Source organism: Cynara cardunculus, assembly GCF_001531365.2.
Source record: "Cynara cardunculus var. scolymus isolate 2C chromosome LG 2, CcrdV1, whole genome shotgun sequence".
NCBI lineage: Eukaryota > Viridiplantae > Streptophyta > Magnoliopsida > Asterales > Asteraceae > Cynara > Cynara cardunculus.
Genome location: NC_037529.1, coordinates 68,733,139 through 68,752,269, shown reverse-complemented (window position 1 = coordinate 68,752,269; position 19,131 = coordinate 68,733,139). Strand labels below are relative to the sequence as shown.

Here is a 19,131-nt window from a genome sequence, read left to right as displayed (position 1 = left end):
CCGTCACATTTTGCCACGATTAGTCCAGATATGGCATGGGGCACCTTTTCAAAAAAAGCACTTGCCTTTTCTTGCGATAAGTGTTTACCAGGTAAGATTATTGGTACTTGTCATTCTCGGTGTAAGGTAAATGACACTCGGTAAGAGTCTGGTAAACGACTTGGCTGGCAGTGTGCAAAAGTATGAGGAAAAAAAATGGAAAGAAAGAATTAATGAAACATCATGTTTTTCTAATGGATATATTTGGATGTAACTTGAAAGAAAAAGAAAAGAAAACTGTTTTTTTTTTTTTGAAGTATATAATATAATTTAATTTATATACGGCAAATGGAACAAATAAATTCACAAACCCTCCTCATTATTGATGAGGTTAGAACCCTTGACCTCATAGGAGACAAGAGGCTCAGATACCGCTAGGCCAAATGCCCTTTGATTTGGTACTATTTATTTAAAGTTGAATACCTATCATGCACATTCAATAGGAAACTTATTGAGACGGACGGAATATTTTCGTAGGACAGTGTCGGTGGTCCGTAGGAATAGTAGAAAGGACAATCACAAAATCGTCTTCAATTAGACTAGAGTTTTAGACCGTGACAATTTTGTACCAAATCAAACCAACCGACATGTGTACCAACTGTATTAATTAAAGTGGTATCAGTCAATTACAATTGATTGGTAGTATCATACCAAGTATGCAAACTTGGTTGGTACACGGTATACGAAGTCACATACCACAGTAGTACCATGATACCAACTTATTTAATTATTTATTAGTTTTGTATTTTTTATATATTAAATATTAAACACTATAACTTAACTACTTTGTTTTAACATTTGAGCATTTGCAACTTTTATTTCTTTGGAATTAAAAACCCTTAAATATTATGTGGTGTTACGGGGAAACTTAAAAGGTCACTCAAAATTTATAAAATGACAAGTTTTTATATATGTAATTTGAAATTGGTACAAAACCAGTATCAACCAAAAAATATTGGTACCAAATATAGTTGGTCGGTACACAGTATAAAATTTTATATATTAATACAATTGATTGGTATACAATATTGGAGAAAAAAACTTGATATCGTAACAAGTCCATCCATTTAGTATATACTATAAGAGTACTCGCACAATGCAGCGAGACACATCTCGATTTTAATGTTCTATTTTATTATTTGTCTCTGTAAATGTTATAATACGATTTTATGTGTTTTTAAGAAAACAATAATGATTTTATTTTTTAATAAAATATAAATTTGAAGATATCATAAAAATTTGATAAGAAAAAACCAATGTTAATATCAAATCAATTATTTAAAAGTTCTAATTTTTTATGTAATTTCTTTATTTTTTTATTATAATTTAATTTAAGTTTAATAATGAAATAATTTATTTTTGGTTTAATAATATAACATTTTATAAADATAATAATTAAGTATTCTGTTAGAACTYARTGATTATCCTAATTATATTTTAGATTTTTTATATTTAAAATAAAATGTTTATCTTGTATTTGATTATGTTTATCTGCAGTTAGTTACACGAATTCAGATATGGAGCTTTACTAAGTCATACTTACGCACAATCTACTTGCAATCTTGAGTTTTAAGTAATATGCATTAATAACAGTACTTTACGTATAAAAAATGGTTTTTAAGAGTTTTTTTCAAATGCTTTATAATATAGTATTGATTTAGTTTTTTTTGATTAAATATTTTAAATTTGCAAAATATTATTTGGGAAATTTATATTCCTTTTTATGACATGAATTAACACGTTAATCTTTTATGGTTTATTTTTATAAGGATAAATTGTATGAAAAAATAATGTATTTTAACTTGATTTTTTTTTAAGCAATATACTTTCAAAACTTTCATTTTGATACATAAGATGTAAAGTTTTAAATATTTAAGCACCCGAGTAACCAGTTGAAGACTAATTTTAAATTAAAAATATTTATGTCACTAACCACGTCAGCAAATATTACTGAGTTGGATGCCATATTAGCATGATAATATGTTAATACTTCAACCGGTTATCCATATACTTAAATTTTAAAACTTTACATTTTGGATAACAAAATAAAAGTTTTAAAAGCAAGTTATTTAAAGGGAAAAGTACAATAAAAACCAATGGATTTTCTTGTTTGGAATGATTAAGTCATTGGACTTTTTTTTGAAACAAATAAGTCCTTGGATATTCCCAAACATGTTAATAAGTCCTTGGACAATTTTTTAGAACAAATAAGTCTTTGGACAATTTTTTTAAACAAATAAGTCATTGGACATTCCAAAATATGTTAAATAAATCATTGGACAATTTTTAAAACAAATAATTCCTTAGACATTCAAAAAATTATTAAATAACTTCTTAAACAATTTTTAAAACAAATAAGTCCTTGATTAATCCGTTTCAAACTCCATTATTTTTTTTCCCCATGCAATTTGCAATTTTTGTAAATATATATTTATCTCCCCAAACGTTCGTGTCTGCAACAGAAAACCCTTTTCCATGGTGGTGTTCTCTTCGGTAAAACGGTTTCTATAAACATTGTAAGTATGAACAAAACCCTAACTTCAATTTGCACAACTTCGTTTCAATATATACACACATTGTTCTTTTTCCCCTGTTGATTTTGGATGGTAAACCCAGAATTTCACACAAATCAAGATGAATTTAGTGTTTAATTTTGTTGTAAAAGGTTGAAATTTTTGGGAGTCTGAAGTGAAATCGCCATGAGAGATGGTTATCAGATGCTTAATTAGCTTCTTTCGTAGCGGGTGGTTCAAAAATTGATTTAACTTGGCTTCAACTTACTTCAAGGTTCAAAGCTCTAATTCTCCTCGCTCTCCATTATACTTCAGTTTTCTGCTATTTATTTATTGTTTATTTATTATGATCATGGATATGTGTTTTGAATTTGGTACTAAAAAAGGGGGAATCATAGATTCATCATCTTGCTGATTGTATACTAGACAGACCAGTAATGTTTGTAGTCTTTCCAATATGAAAACTTCTAAAAGAAGTAGTTCTAAATAACATCTTATGGCCATGTTATGGCGCGTTATGGCATAAAGGCTTGGATTCGCTGCCACGTTAACCCCCTTGAGTTGGCTTGCATTATAACACGTTATGGCTTGTTACGACGCTTTATTTTGTAAGGTGTGGGGTTATGTTTAATATATAAGTTGAGGGATAAATGATAATTATGTATGAGACCTAAAAGGCTAAAACTTAAATAAAACTAAAACCTTAAATAGATAAATATGAAGAGTCGAACACGAATTCTTTGAAAATTGAAGAAAGTAGTGAGAAAAGATTCAAGAGATATAATCCCGATTTTGCACTCGATATCATTTTTTATCTATATATTTGGTATCAGTGGTTCTTTTTTATTACTTTACATGAATTTTGTTTGTTCTATGATATTATTCAAAACACCAACACACATAAGTGTGTATGTGTGTGTGTGTATATACATATGCCACCTTAGGGCCTTGAAAAAAGCCGCGGCCTCGCCGTAACTCGTAAGGCTTAGGGCTTGACCTTGCCGCCACGCCGCGCCTCACGTCATTTAGAACCTTAAAAGATTACTAACGGTGGTACTCTAACCTACTTTTCCCTGTTTTAATTTTCTTTTTGTTGGGTTTCTAACATGTCTACAGGATTGCAGTGATGGAATCAGGTGATTCCATGGAAAGAGATGGTGTTTGGATGCCCTTGACCCCAGGAAAGCCAATTCCCGCTAGGTTAGGGTTAGGGTTGCATTCGGTTCAACCGATGGGAGGTCGACATAACTGCAAGGCGACATTAACTTCTGGACAAGGGACAGGAATCGAGAATCTAAATGAGGCATTTCCATTTATGGCTTCTTTCAATGCTACTGGATATTTGGAACATAATGGAATTAATGAGATGTATGGATTGAAGGCTGGTTTTGGTGAACGTGAAGCGGATTTGGGTGTGGCTGGAAAGGATCCTAAAAGCAATGCAGCGGATCAGCGTAAGATGTCTTTACTCTACTTATAGTTTTTGGAACTTCTGGTGTGTGAAACTGTGTTGTTAACGCCTATGAAAACTAAAATGCATATTTGTAACATCCCAGGCCAACATTACCAAATATTGTCTGCTTTGTTCACACCCGGATTCACGGTCTTAAAACGCATCTAATAGAGGAGGTATCCTGTCTTTTAGAAGGCAATTTTTGTTCCCATCCCCAACTAATGTGGGATCTTACTGATTTAGTATTTTAGTAATTGGTATATTGATCAGCCATACAATGACCAGTTGCTACTTTCATTATTGAGAATCAGAAAGAATTCTGAAAGTCAAATTTGAAATGATTTGCTATTCCTTTACCACCGAAATCTTTCTATTTGTAATACTTGTTTATAATCTATTATGGTAACTGGGTTTTTCAAGTTGAAAGTAGTTTGACTTTTCAAAGTCAAAGTCTTTTTGATGGAGGGTGTATGAGACTAATAATTCTATCTTCTTTTTTAACTGATCATCTGGATTCCTGCATAAGTGCTTGAACTCTTTTAACCCATTAGGATAAATACACAATGCAATCTCTTAGCCATTTCAGTTAAGATGCGTCTAATGTCTAATTCATTAATCTTGAAATAGTTTGCTTTTGTGTAGATGACACAAGCTGTGCACGAGAGGAGGAAGTCAAAGTACCTCATTCCGAGTGTGACAGTAAAAACGTTCATCGTGTTCATGAGTCACGAGCTGGTGTTGGCTCAGTTCCTACTACATCTGAGAAAAAAGATAGCAGGAAAAGGCGTAATGATGGCATTGACTTGAATAAGAAGCCAAGTCAAAGACCCCGAATGAAAAAACACAGGCCTAAAATATTAGATGATAGCAAACCAAAGAAAGTCCCAAAGGCTCAAACACCACGGGCTTCTACCCCAAGACCAAAAACTCCAAAACCCGTAACTCCAAATCGGGTACAAGAGAGGAGGAAGCCGGCAAGAAAGAACACATTCACAGGGTCAACCAGTTGTATGCAAAGCTCAACTAGTTATGGCTATAAAGATGTTGTGCAAGATGTCCAATCAGCTTCTATGTCGTCCATAATCGTTTTTAAGTCATGCAAGCGTTCCTTGGATTTTAACCATCATCTAGTTGATGGAAAGTCTCATTATGTGTCAAAATCACATGTACAACCCCGAAGCGTTAATTATGACCTTGGAGAATTTAGTTATTTCGGTAAGCTTGTTACTTCCAAGAGAAATACACCAAGGAGGAGTAGGTTTCAAAAAAAGTGTCTTAAAGCTTCAGAGGATTTGTTGGCAGATAATAACAAGCAGCAATGCCATCAAGATACTTCAGTCATAAGAAATCAAGAACTAGCTGAAACACATGGTAGAAGGTTTGTTTACTTTTATCAACGCCGAAAGAAAAGAAGTTCAAACGCAACCAGTGTCATCCCTACGCTGCAAGTATATCGAAGGAAATTTAGAGCAAATCAGTGTCTACAAAATAGCAAAAAAAGTGGACCCAATTTTCCAAGTATATTCAAGAAACAAAGGGCAAAGAGAAGAAAGGCCACTATGAATGTAAATTGGTGGTACATCAAGGCTTTTGAAGATGGGAAGAAACGCGTGAAAAGATCACATAGAAAGCACATACAAACTACTGGAAAAAGTGTACATAATGGGGTCAATAAATCCAAAGACCACAAAGGAGTGGTGAAACCCAATCTTCATACGGCCGAAAGATTTCTTCATGTGTTTTTAACCAAGAAAAGGAAGCGATCCATACGACACACTCGTAGGCGAGAAAATATCTTGGACATTCCTATTTTTAAAACAACGCCTTATGAAAGTGAAAAAAGGAGAGAAAATATCATGGAGTTATCTATTTTTAAAGCAATGCCTTATGAAACTGAAATATGCCTTCCACAGCAAGAAGAAAGTTTTCTAAAGGTTACGGAATGCTTCCCACTACAAGAGGTTCCGATCCAGACAATTGAGAGTTTTACCTCATTTCACCGGAATGTGCAACTAGTTGATAACTCTGTTGATGCTCTAAAGTCGCTCCAACTACAAGAGGTTCCGGTTCTTGGAAGTCAAAGTTTGCTACCCGGAGACCAAGCTACCCCGCTTTCTAAAAAAGGTAATTAAGCTAATGTCATTAACAACATATTTTTTTTCCATTGCCAGTTATGGAATCTAGGGGTGTTCGCTCCCCAAACTGCGTTTGCGGTTGAGCATTTTCCCAAACTGCAAATTGCACCGCCTAAACCTCAAACCGCATTTTGCGGTGTGGTTTATGTGGTTTGTACCTATCACACTTTATGCTTACAATCCAATAACTATAAGTTGAAGAAAACATTAAAAAATCAATGATAAAGTGTCCGTAGTCCAAAAAAATAAAGAGTTTCAATACATCCCCGAATACATATTGCATAACTAAAATTAGTCTAAGAAGGAAAAATAAATAAACTTCAAACTGAATTGGACGTGTGGGTTAAAAAAAACTTAAAACTTAAGTTAGATATTGCAATATTGAATCAAATTCAAAGTCCAAAAATATTACATAAATAATAAATTAACAATTATTCTATATATATATATATATGTGTGTGTGTGTGTTATATAAAATTAAAAAATATACTGAATATGCGGACCTATCGTGTCTACTTGACCTTTTCTAAGCGGAGCCAGAATAAAGCCCCCATAAAAAGGACGCTTAATGTCTGCTGCTGATTCAACAGACTGTAGTGTCCGAGTAGATACTATTTTTGTCTCTCGAACCATAATAATATTATTTGATCAGATCACATTTTTTTTTCATATTGAAAAAGTATGAAGAACCGGAGGTGTGTAGTTTTACCCATTTAGTGACTTTGGCACTGGACGTTCCCAAACGGGTATTGTCGGTGCGGTCTGAACTCGGTTTGGTAACTCAAAACCGCAAACCCCTCCGCATAGTGCGATTTGGTAAGAAAGCAAACCGCATCATGAAAGTTCTAAACCGCGGTTTTGCGAATTGGACCAATCTGCGAATCGGTGCGGTGTGGGCGGTTTGGGTGAACACCCCTAATCGACGCTCTTATATATATCTTTTTACCATGATTGATGCAGAGTTAAATGAGTTGTATGTAAGAGAAATCACGGAGTTTGTAAGAAGGAAGATGGAGAATCTAGACATCAATGGTCAATGCAAGGAACTTGTGGTACGGGATCATAATTTCAGTGGGACGCTTGTAAAGACAGAACCTCCCAAGAAGCGCAAAGTGCTTCCCAAGGTGAATCTTGATGAGGAGACATTGAGAGTGTGGAAGCTGCTGATGGAGAATGATGGAAGTGAACCAGTTGAAGAAATGGACAAAGAGAAGGAGGAATGGTGGGAAAGACAGAGGAAAGTATTTCGTGGACGAGTGGACTCATTCATTGCCAAGATGCATCTTATCCAAGGTAATATTTAATTCTCTAAACAAAGTAATATACTGAACCGTCAATAAATTTGACATCTAGTCTCAAATTCATGCCACCATGAAATTTTTTTTCACTATTTTGTGGCATGGCACTTACTTTCACCTAGAGACGGGAATATTACCCGTAGGGACGGGGAATTCCCTCTTTGGTGGGTAAAGGGGCGGTGTCGGGATGACATTACCCGCCCCTAATCCGATCCCAATTAATCTTTTTATTTTATTTGATATATGTATATAGTATGTGAAATAAATATATATGTATACATTTATTATTAAATGACAAATATATTCGATTTTCAATATTGGTAATTAATGTAGTGACGGTTCGTTATAATTTAATTTTAAAATACCTTGTTTTTATTATTATTTTTACTGGGTACCCCGAACCAGGGGATTCCTTCCCCTGAACCCGTCAGGGATTAGTCTTTGACCCCTAAAATTTTCCAATTTTGTTAAATTGGGCCAAGATTTATGAATTATCTATGTAACATTATTGAAACAAGCAATTGGGCCTAATCACCGTTTTCCACTCAATATTTTGCATTTGCTTTTACTTGGAACAGTCTTGTGCATATATGGGTTCAAGATGATATTTCACTAAGCTAACAATTCCTCTCCACCATCCCTACCTTTCCATCTTATTCTCATAAAGATCTACCTGTTGTCTTTGTTTCTCTCCAGTAAAAGAGAATGTTATTAATGTGAAGTATATAGTATTCATATATGGCAAAACTCACAAACACTCACTCAGGACATTTGGTGAGTTGACTTCCAGGTAGGTCGGGATCTACCGGTAACCTGGTTACCGCTGGGTCAATAACCCTTCGATAAAGAGAGTCAAATTAATAGCCTGCCTCTGCCATGTTCCTTAAATACTACTTCAAAGGTTTTGAAGATGATGTTAGATAATATGAAAACCAGATAACTATAACAAAGAAAAACCTGGACCTGATCTAGACTTCGTTTCTTGATTTTGTTCTTTTATCCTCTTTTCTCTTTGCTTAGTTCGTTGAGTGATTTCTAATGGCTTTCCACAATCTCTCTTGAATTAGTTGATCGACTACAAAGTCTTAGGGGGCGTTTGGTTCATGACGGAATCTGAAGGAAATTGAAATGATCAATTTCGTTGACCATATCCCTTTCAGGCGTTTGGTTTACCTATGGAATGGAATTGATTCCACACATTCCACCATTCATGGACTTGGTCATTCCATCACAATTGTGAATGAATTCAATTCCATTCCTTCCCATTTTCTCAAAAAGACAAAATTATCCCCGTCTTCCCTACTTGATTTACCCAGACCCATATGACCAACATCATAACCACCACCGACCACCACCTTTCTGAACCACCTCCGACCACCACCAGTCTTAACCACGGCCGACCACCACCAATCTGAACCACGGCCGACCACCACCGTTATAAAAGGAGTATTTTTGTCATTTATCATTTATTCATTCCAATTAGGAAGCTACATTCTACCAACCAAACAGGCAGCTTCAAAATCATTTAACATATTCCATTCTAATTCATTCCAGCCAAAAGCGCGGTCAAATTCCATTAATTCCTTCAAAGTCAAATTCCTTTGACAGATTTCATTCCTTCTGAAAACATTTTGCGAACCAAGAATGTTTTAATTGTTCTTTATTTTCTAGTAAGTTTTTTCTCTTTCTGTAAATGGGGTTCAAAGAGTAACTAAGAATGTTGCTTCATGCATTTGCTCTATTTTCTATATACACCCCAGTCCAAAACCCTTGCACCGAGAGAGGTGCATTTAATAACCAAACAAGTAACAACTAACACGTAGTTTAGGTAGTAATGGAAGATGTTTCACAAAGGAGGGAAAGATTGAGAAATATCGGAATAAAGAAAGGATGAACAAAATGGGAAGCATGAAAAAAATATGAAAGAGGAGTGAATCCAAAACAAGCATGACCCCAGTTTGCCACCTCATTTTAACTTATGTCGGCATATGCATGCAGGTACTTCCCTGAAATTTGGTCTTTTTTCGTTCTATCTTTATCACTTGGAAGAGCATTGACTGACTTAAGCACATCCTTCGCAGGTAACAGGCGTTTCTCACAATGGAAGGGATCTGTAGTGGACTCGGTGGTTGGAGTTTATTTAACTCAAAACGTGTCAGACCATCTATCAAGGTATGCACAATGTTTTTCTTCATACCCTGAATTTCAAATGTGATTCCATAAATGTCCAATAAATAAGTGGCATCAAGTAATCCCATTGATTATTGAGCAATAGAAATGTCTTCATGGAAACAACCGCTCTACTCTTTGGGTAGAAGACTAGTTTGCATACGTTCTACTCCCGAAGACCCTACTTCCGAGTGGGATATCTTGACTTCGTTTGGTTTTAGAAATGTGTACCCTTGAGGCCTTGTCAAATTCTGGGAAAAGAACTTTTGGATAGGTAAAGGCTATGAATTTGCGTTTAGGAAAAACATAATGGTTTCAAGAGGCCCTTTGGAATAGAGATGCGGGTATGATGAGGAGTTTATTTTATATGTTTTAGGTTCCTAAATTCAATTTCAAGAGATAACCATTCATGATTGCCTTCACGGAGGGTGAAGTATTTTGATTGTATGATGGTAAGAAGACACAAACACTTTATTTTACCATTTCAGGAAACAGTTGCTTGATATACCAATGCTTCTATTTTGTGTTTGGAGACTTAGAGTTGACTGTTGACAGTTGGTCGATTTTGAATATTTGCATTCAGATTTGTTTGTAAAAGCATTATCATGTTCCTCTTTATTGAAACAAAATTATTTTTTATTCCTGTGTTTATGAATACTAGTTTTTACGAAAACTGAGAGAGAAAAAATATTACATATTACACACCAAAGAAGAAGAGAAATTAATCTTAACAATAATCTCTCTTTCTCTTAACAATAATGTTTCTCTTCAGCTCGGCTTTCATGTCTCTAGCGGCAAGATTTCCGGTTAAGTCCACTAGCAAAGAAGTTTGTGACCATGGTGAAGTCGAAACTAGCCAAGAATTAGTCAGAAGTAATACAGTAGTTGATGGGAGGTTCTCTATGAATAATGAAACAGAGAAGGATATGGGAACTTCATGTGCTGATGTAAGCGATGCGACTCCAACCGTGAAACCTGAACAAGAGGGGCTTTCAAATCCATTTCTGGTTCAAGATAAGCCCTGTGTCGATGAAAATTCAAATGCTTTCAGAAAACTTCTCGACATAGAGGAGGTGGACTATCTAAAGCAATTTTATAGTTCCGCAAATGATAAATCGCCACTAAATGAGAGCAGAGATAATGGGGATTTGAATGTGAGCAAAGAAGGCGAAGAGCAAAGTGCAACATCTTTCGATTTGTCAATTTGTCATGAACCATGTGCTACAATTTCTGATGTAAACGTTGGTTTATGTGAAATTTCAGTCGTCAGGAACATAGAGAGGGAGGTGGTAGGGGAAAAGAACGGAGGTAATGCGCATTTAAAGCATTCGGAAAGTGAATTTGAGGGGAAAGAGGGGGTTTCAAATCCATTTGTGGTTCAAGATAAGCCATGTGTCGATGAAAATTCAAATGCTTTCAGGAAACTTCTCGACATAGAGGAGGTGGACTATCTAAAGCAATTTTATAGTTCCGAAAATGATAAATCGCCATTAAATGAGGGCAGAGATAATGGGCATTTGAATGCGAGCAAAGAAGGCGAAGATCAAAGTGCAACATCTTTTTATTTGCCGCCTCCTCATGAACCTTGTGCTACCATCTCTGATGTAAACGTGGGTTTATGTGAGATTTCAATTTTCAGGAACGTAGAGAGGGAAAAAAATCAAGGTAACGAGCATCTGAACCATTCTGATGGTGAATTCATAGCTCAACAAAAGTCAACAACCCTTGAAGAAGAACCAATAATTGCTACTCCAATTTGCACGCTAAATTCTGAAGTCACCATTGAACAAAGCGTAGATGCAGTAAACAATCACCCGAGCATGAAAGCAATCCCGTTAGACCCTCGAAGCACTGGAAAAAAGAAAAGCCGAACTGACGAAAAGCAAGAAATGAAGACTGATTGGGAAAGTTTGAGGAGAACTTATTGCAAAAGTGGAGGAAAAGAAACCAATGAGAATAACATGGATGCGGTTGATTGGGATGCAGTTAGGCGTGCTACAGTCGAAGAAATTGCTGAAACTATAGTTGAAAGAGGAATGAATAACGTGTTAGCTGCACGGATAAAAGTATGCGACTGTTTTTTTTTCATAAACTAAATAACGTTTTTTTCATTTACAAGGTTGGATTATGTCTTCACTTTCTGGCAGGAGTTTTTAGACCGAATGGTTAAAGACCATGGAACTATTGATCTCGAGTGGTTAAGGGATGTTCCACCAGACAAGGCAAAGTAAGTGATGTAATGAGTTATACTCCCTCCGTCCAAAATAAATGTCCACTATGAAAAAGGCACACAGTTTTAGAAATGTGTAATTATCACACTTAATTATGAACGTGGACACTTAGGGGGTGTTTGGTTTGCAGGATTCCAATGGAATTTGATGGAATTGGAATGGATAATTCCATTGACCAAATTCCATTCCAGCATTTGGTTTACATATGGAATGGAATCGAATTCCATACATTCCACCAACCATGGATTTCATCACTCCATCATGGTGTGGGAAGGAATTGAATTACATTCCAACCAATTTTCTTAAGATGACAAAACTACCCCAATAAACCAATTTTCTTAAATTATTATATTTATAGTTTAAGAAACAATAAAAAGATACAAATTCAAAGAAAGGGTATTTTGGTCATTTTTGTCATCTAATTCCAATTCCTTTGTAAAATAAACAAACATATTCCAATTCATTTGACAGATTACATCCCATTTCCTGCCAACCAAACACTTTGTCAAACCTGATAACATTCCATTCCAATTCCTCTAACATATTCCATTCCTTCGAAAAACATTCTACCAATCTAACTCCCCTTTATTTTGAGACAAACTAAAATATAAATGTGGACACTTATTTTGGGACGGAGGGAGTAGTAACTAAAACAACTATTAAGGTTTGATATTCACCGAGGATTAGAGCTCATAATTTTATGCTTGTAGGGAGTTCTTGCTGAGCATACAAGGAATTGGTTTGAAAAGCGTGGAGTGCGTACGACTTTTAACACTACATCATCTTGCTTTTCCTGTAAGGGTTTTGGCATTTCAGCAAACTTTTTTATCTTACAAGATTACTTTGCATTTCAACATTTGCTATTTCCTTCGTAAAAGGTTGACACAAATGTTGGTCGGGTAGCCACACGTCTAGGGTGGGTTCCACTGCAGCCCCTCCCTGAAGAAGTTCAAATTCATCTTTTGAACGCGTAAGTTCCACTATGTCAGCATATTCCATCGTATATTGCTATTTACATCCTCCATTCTTGAAGTAAGTTTCACGATTGTAATTTGCTGATATTTCATTTCAGGTACCCAATGATGGACTCCATTCAAAAATACCTCTTCCCCAGGCTATGCACACTTGATCAAAGAACATTGTAATCTTTTCCTTTTTGCATGCTCAATCAGTTTTCAGTATAGATATATGTTATCCAATTCTGACTCTACTCTTTGGGGTAGAGGCCATTGGTTTGGTTTATACATGTTATCCAATTGTAAGTTACTAAGAAATGCTACAGCTACATAACTCAAATTTTGTACTCGAACCTAAGGTAGTGTTTGCTGCGCATACTAGATGGGACAGGACCAAGGGGCTGTTTGGTTGGTTTTCCATTAGTCCCTTTATGGATAAAGCTATTTGTGTGGATTAATCTGTCTGTATCGATTGAGAAAGTTTTTGTTTGGGAGGGTTTTTTCATAGATGGGATGAGCATTTTTTTTAATTGGGAAGGGCAGGTTTGAAAAAAAAACCTTGGCTTTATGCATAAAGCTCCCCCTAGAAGCTTACTGAATAAGCCACTTTCTATATCATTAAGCCACTACCAAGCAGTCATGTATAGCTGATCGAATAAGCTGTGAGTCCCATTAAGCTCATTAAGATGCTAACAAACAGGTCCTTGTTTGTCGTGCATTTGGTACAACTAGAACAATACAAGACAAACTGTTAAAATGATCATATTGCCCCTAAAATGTTGGTTATATAATTTTATTATAAAAAAGAAAATTACAATTTATCATATATATAATCTTAGTGTATACTATACCTAGTCATTTTAGATTTTGTTATGCTAGGAGGGTAAAACAGTAATTTTGTGTTTTGTCCAATGTTGTTCCACCTTTTTGGTTTGAACAAAAAACTCTAGTTTTGTCCCATGAAATTCCTACCGCATTCTTGTCACATGTCAAAGCCAAACATGGGACTTTTTTTTCTTGTTCCTTCCTGTCCCATGTAGTTTGCGCACCAAACGTACTCTTAACATACGCAAGATTAAAATTTTGTCATAGACTGTTTAGCTCTTTACTTTTTTTATTAAATTTTATATCTATAATTTAATACAATTGTCATTCTCTTATAGAGCACTTGTGTAAATTTTAAGTTAAAAAGGCAAAGTCCATTTTGACCATCAAAAGTCAGATATGCAGACTTGCTTTCCTCCATTTAACTACTGTTACAAGTTGTTGTTGCTTGTTTCAAACAAAATTTACCAGCATCACGAGCCTTAGCATTATTCATCACTATTGTTACTATGAATCTTATTATGCTGTTCTATACTTGAATACAGATACGAGTTACATTATCAGTTGATCACGTTCGGAAAGGTATGTTTCTTTTCTTCATTCTTTCTTTATTTCCATCACAAGTTTAACTCCCAACTTTTTTCAGCTTACGATATTCACATTTTATAGGTATTTTGTACCAAGAAAAGTCCAAATTGCAATGCATGTCCCATGAGAGCAGAGTGCAGACATTATGCAAGCGCATTTGCTAGGTTTGTATCTTGTCTATTTGCCATCCTCATACATACACATACATATATATATATATATATATATATTACTAACCATAAATAAATTTTGATTGATAACTAGACAATAAAAGTATATTTATATATTTGTATTTTTAAGAAATTATATATAAGAGGGAGATTCAGGGAAAACCCCCAAAAAATAAAACACTGAGGAACACCCTAATAACCGTTCATCTGTACTATGCACATGTGCATATAAGTAATTGAAGATGTTTCTTGGTTTCTATGCACATGTGCATACCAGAAAAATTACTTACAAATTACTTGTATGCACATGTGCATTACTTACAGATGAATGGTTACTAAAGTGTTCCTTGGTTTTTTCATTTTTTTGTGGTTTTCCCACCCTAATATATAATTTGGCAAAAGGCATCAAAGTTTAGTTTAGTTTCTAGTTTGTATGATGAATTTTTTTTTCTTGATCAATGTAACAAAGTTTCAAAATTTACCATTTTGTACCCATTTTGACCTGTAAGCTACGACGTGGATGCCCATTTATGAAAGGTTTACGAAAGGGCAACGGCAAAGTGGAAGGTAAACTGACATCCAAATCATCAAATGTTACAAGGTTAACAGTAAATATAGGTGAAAAGTAGAAAATTTTGAAACTTTGTTATATTAAATAGGAATTTTTTGTAGCTTCATTACATTGATTGAGAAAAAAGAATATATTTGTTACATTAAATAGGAACCAAGGCAACTTCATTGCATTTTTATGCATTTTGCCTTGCACAAATTTGGGACAAGGGAAGATTTTCGCGCATTATTGACGTCAAGTTGTCGAATGTAGTGCTAGGCTTGCCCTTCCTGGTCCAAAAGAAAGTAATGCAACTTCAATCGTCCCAGCTGCAAATGAACAAAACGATTCAATGCTTAAAACACCACCATCATCCTTCGTATTAGAACTCGACAACTTGGCTTCAACTTATCATGTTCGAAATAGCGAGCCCATAATCGAAGTTCCCCTATCTCCGGAGCCTGAAGACGCATTGCCAATCATACGCGATATTGAAGACTACTATTGTGAGTCGGATGATGAAATTCCCACCATCAGACTTAACACCGAAGAGTTTCGAGAAACTTTAAAGGATACTATAGACGTTAATAATATTTCTCTCCCAGAGGCTGAAATGTCGAAAGCCCTAGTTGCTTTAACCGCACAAGCTGCCTCCATTCCGGCACCACGAATGAAGTACGTAGCGAAGTTGAGGACTGTACACTATGTGTAAGTTGGTTTTATAGAAATCTACTTTTTTTTGGGTTTATCTTCTTTATTTGTTTTTTTACTTTATCTCTGTGGACATAAACAATTTTTTTTGCAGCTATGAGCTCCCAGACTACCATCCGAGTTTGGCTGGGGTAAGTATTCCTAACCTATTTGCTACTTACGTCATCCCAAAAAGTAGAGTTGTTCTATTTGTCACGTAGGATAAAGTTGGTAAAACTTGTGATCACAGTCGACCTCACCTCACTTGTATCTTATAATTACCGCTAATAGGTAAATATGGAAATATAAAAAAGGGCAAAATACAATGAAGTTTGGTTTAGTTCATATTTAGTGTAAAGAAGATAACTTTTCTTAATCGATGTAATAAAGTTTCCAAATTTTCTTTTGTGTTCCTGTTTTGAGCGGTAACCTACTGATATTGTAATATCTGATGATGTGGATACACGTTTACGAAAGGGTAACGACGAAGTGGATGATAAACTTGATATCTATGTCATCAAGCGTTACAAGATTAGCAGGTTAACGGTCAAAATGGATACAAAATAGGAAATTTTGAAACTTTGTTACATTGTTTGAGAAAAGATAATTATTTATTATACTAAATAGGAACTAAAGCAAACTTCATTGCATTTCGATACATTTTTCTTGGTAAAAACCGTTGCCTTTTTTGGGACAATCCAAAATAGAAAGTATTGCACTTTTTTGGGATGCCGGAGTATCAAAAGATTTTATGAATCAAAGGTATTTGAATCTTTTCCTAACACACTATTTATGAATACATATAGTTTGACGAAAGGGAACACGATGATCCAACCCCATACCTTCTTGCCATTTGGCTTCGAGGTATTGAATTTAATTGCTCAAAACTATCTTAGGTCCACTGCAATCTTTAATATCATAAGTTCTCATTTTTGCTTTCTCAAACAGGTGAAACTTCCAATTCATTAGAATACAACAATGATCAAGAAGAAATGGTTAAAGGAACGGTCTTGGTGAGGAAATCCTAAACCACTTGATTATAATATTAGGGGAAAGTTCATTTAGGAACCACAAATATTTTGAGAATTGCGAGAACCAACTATTCATTATGAATATGCCTAAATATTTTTCATTATGATACATTTTCATTATTCATGAATATATTCATTATGAATAGTTGATTCTCATGGTTCTCAAACAAACCTGCCCCTATTATGCTAATTTGTGAGAACCAACTATTCATTATGAATATGCCTAAATATAATTCGTCATTCTACATTTTCATTATTCATGATACTCGTCATGAATATCTATCACAATATTCATTTTGAATAGTTGGTTCTCATGGTTCTCAAATGAACCTGCCCCTATAAATGCTAATTTGTGAGAAACAACTGTTCATTATGAATATGCTTGAATATTATTCATCATGATACATTTTCAACTATTCATGATACTCTATCTTGATATTCATTATGAATGGTTGGTTCTCATGATTCTCATGGTTCTCAAACGAACCTGCCCCTACAATGCTAATTTTACGACTTTTCATGATGTTTCTAAGTTGATAAATACCAATATGCATTTATAGATACCTTGTCGAACTGCAAATAGAGGGAAGTTTCCCCTCAACGGAACATATTTTCAGGTTAATGAGGTATGTGTGCTTCTCCAAGATGCTGCTTTTTTTGAGCAAAAGGTTGATTACCTGCGACCCCGACCGGGCCCGGAACCCGCCCCCTAGGAACCATATGTGAGGAGGCATTTCATAGATGACTCAGCGTCTAAGGCTAGTGGAGGGGTTCAACCCCATCCCACGCAGGATTCGAACTTGAACCTGCTGTGTATTTGAGCAAAGTCGCTCTGCCCCTTTGCATCATAATCATGAATTTATATATTATTCAGGTATTTGCCGATGATGAAACTAGTCGGTTTCCGATGGACATTCCAAGATGTCAGCTGTGGAATTTGCCAAGGCGATATCTAGGCTGTGGTACATCTGCAACATCGATATTTAAAGGTGTGTTTTAACACATTTTTATCGTTCAAATTTTGAGTTTTGTGATTAGGGTTTGAATTGCTAACTCTGTTGTACTTGATCAGCCCTTTCAACCAGTGATATTCAGCGCTGCTTTTGGAAAGGTACGAAGAAACAACTTCTCGTGTTTGATTGTACATATTTGTTCGAGTCTCATATCAACTAGATTTTTTGGCCCTTTTTCTAAATATTGTTGGAACCTCCTTTCTCTCCTCAAAGACTCTTTTGGAGGATTCCACATACTCTAAAACGGTATCAGAGTCAAGGTCTAACACTCTTAGGGACACTTCTCACATAAGCTAAATTTGGAGGGTGTGTTGGAGTCTCACATCAGCTAAATTTGGATCATTTCTCTCAATATATATTGGAACCTCCCTTCTCTTCTCAAAGGCTCTTTTGGAGGGTTCCACATATTATAACATGGTATCAAAGCCAAGGTCCACTACTCTTAGGAACAATATGTGTTTGTCTAGCCTCTGTTGAAGTCTTACATCAGCTAGATTTGGACCATTTATCTCGATATATGTTGGGATATCCCTTCTCTCCTCAAAGGCTCTTTGGTTCCACATATTCTAACATGGTATCAGAGCCATAGTCTATCACTCGTAGAGACAATATGTGCTCATGGAGAGGGTGTGTTGGGAGTCTCGGGACTTTCTCTCAATATTGTTGGAACCTCCCTTTTCTCCTCAAGAGCGCTTTTGGAGGGTTCCACATACTCTAGCATGGTATCAGAGCCAAGGTCTATCACTCTTAGGATAATATGTGCCCATCTAGCCTCCATTGTATTAGGATTCTCGTGTCCGCTAGATTTGGACCATTTCTCTCGATATATGTTGGAACCTCTCTTAACTCCTCAAGACTCTTTTGGAAACTAAGCTAATGAGTTTCTTACAATTCTCACAATATTGATTTCACTCATCTTTTGGCTTGAAAAATGAACAACTTTGGAAATTGTAGGAATAGAATTAGTGAATCTTTATGGAATTCGTCTTTCCTAAGGGATATGTTCTCTTGATTGATTGTTATTGCAGGATCGATATGTGTAAGAGGATTCAACAGAAAAACGCGGCACCCGCGTCCTCTTCATCGAAGATTTCATATTTCAACAACCGCAATTGCAGCAGAGAACAAAAGAACAGGGAAGAGATAGCATTATTAGACTTGTGTACATAAATTAGCTTGAAAATAATTAGGGAAGAGAATAGGAAATTCCTTGACTTGTAATTAATTTCGAGTGTTTCTAATCGATCTTTTAGTTTTAGGCGGTGGTTATTCGTATCCCGTGTTATTATGGCCTTTGAGTTTCTGGTCATCGATCTATATATAGGAGTGATCATATGAAAACCGTCCTCATTTGTGTAAACCGTGCAAACCACCTTCATCTGTCGATTTCATTGTTTAATCTTATGAAATTTTTTCATGAAATTGTTTAATCTTGTGAAATTGTTTCATATAATACTTTTTTTGATGAAG

General features: G+C 35.3%; 1 protein-coding gene across 3 annotated transcripts; it reads left to right on the top strand.

Annotated features, from left to right (window-relative positions):
* The first annotated feature begins 2,523 nt into the window (after nucleotides 1-2,523).
* LOC112506532 lies at nucleotides 2,524-18,973 on the top strand. Of its 3 annotated transcripts, XM_025110648.1 has the most exons (21): nucleotides 2,524-2,555; nucleotides 2,705-2,826; nucleotides 3,669-4,006; nucleotides 4,633-6,129; nucleotides 7,101-7,433; nucleotides 9,520-9,610; nucleotides 10,380-11,673; nucleotides 11,755-11,834; nucleotides 12,549-12,633; nucleotides 12,717-12,808; nucleotides 12,911-12,979; nucleotides 14,165-14,201; nucleotides 14,289-14,371; nucleotides 15,201-15,635; nucleotides 15,733-15,769; nucleotides 16,424-16,481; nucleotides 16,566-16,630; nucleotides 17,209-17,274; nucleotides 17,523-17,637; nucleotides 17,721-17,759; nucleotides 18,690-18,973. In XM_025110648.1, the coding sequence occupies exons 3-21, from the start codon at nucleotides 3,679-3,681 to the stop codon at nucleotides 18,806-18,808; spliced, it is 4,923 nt and encodes a 1,640-aa protein (XP_024966416.1). In that variant the 5' UTR covers nucleotides 2,524-2,555; nucleotides 2,705-2,826; nucleotides 3,669-3,678; the 3' UTR covers nucleotides 18,809-18,973. The 3 variants fall into 3 exon arrangements, with proteins under 3 accessions (XP_024966416.1, XP_024966417.1, XP_024966418.1); XM_025110649.1 differs by lacking the exons at nucleotides 15,733-15,769; nucleotides 16,424-16,481; nucleotides 16,566-16,630; ... (2 more) ...; nucleotides 17,721-17,759; nucleotides 18,690-18,973 and having other exon boundaries at nucleotides 15,201-15,433; nucleotides 15,533-15,590; XM_025110650.1 differs by lacking the exons at nucleotides 15,733-15,769; nucleotides 16,424-16,481; nucleotides 16,566-16,630; ... (2 more) ...; nucleotides 17,721-17,759; nucleotides 18,690-18,973 and having other exon boundaries at nucleotides 14,887-15,262.
* The last annotated feature ends 158 nt before the right edge of the window (nucleotides 18,974-19,131 follow it).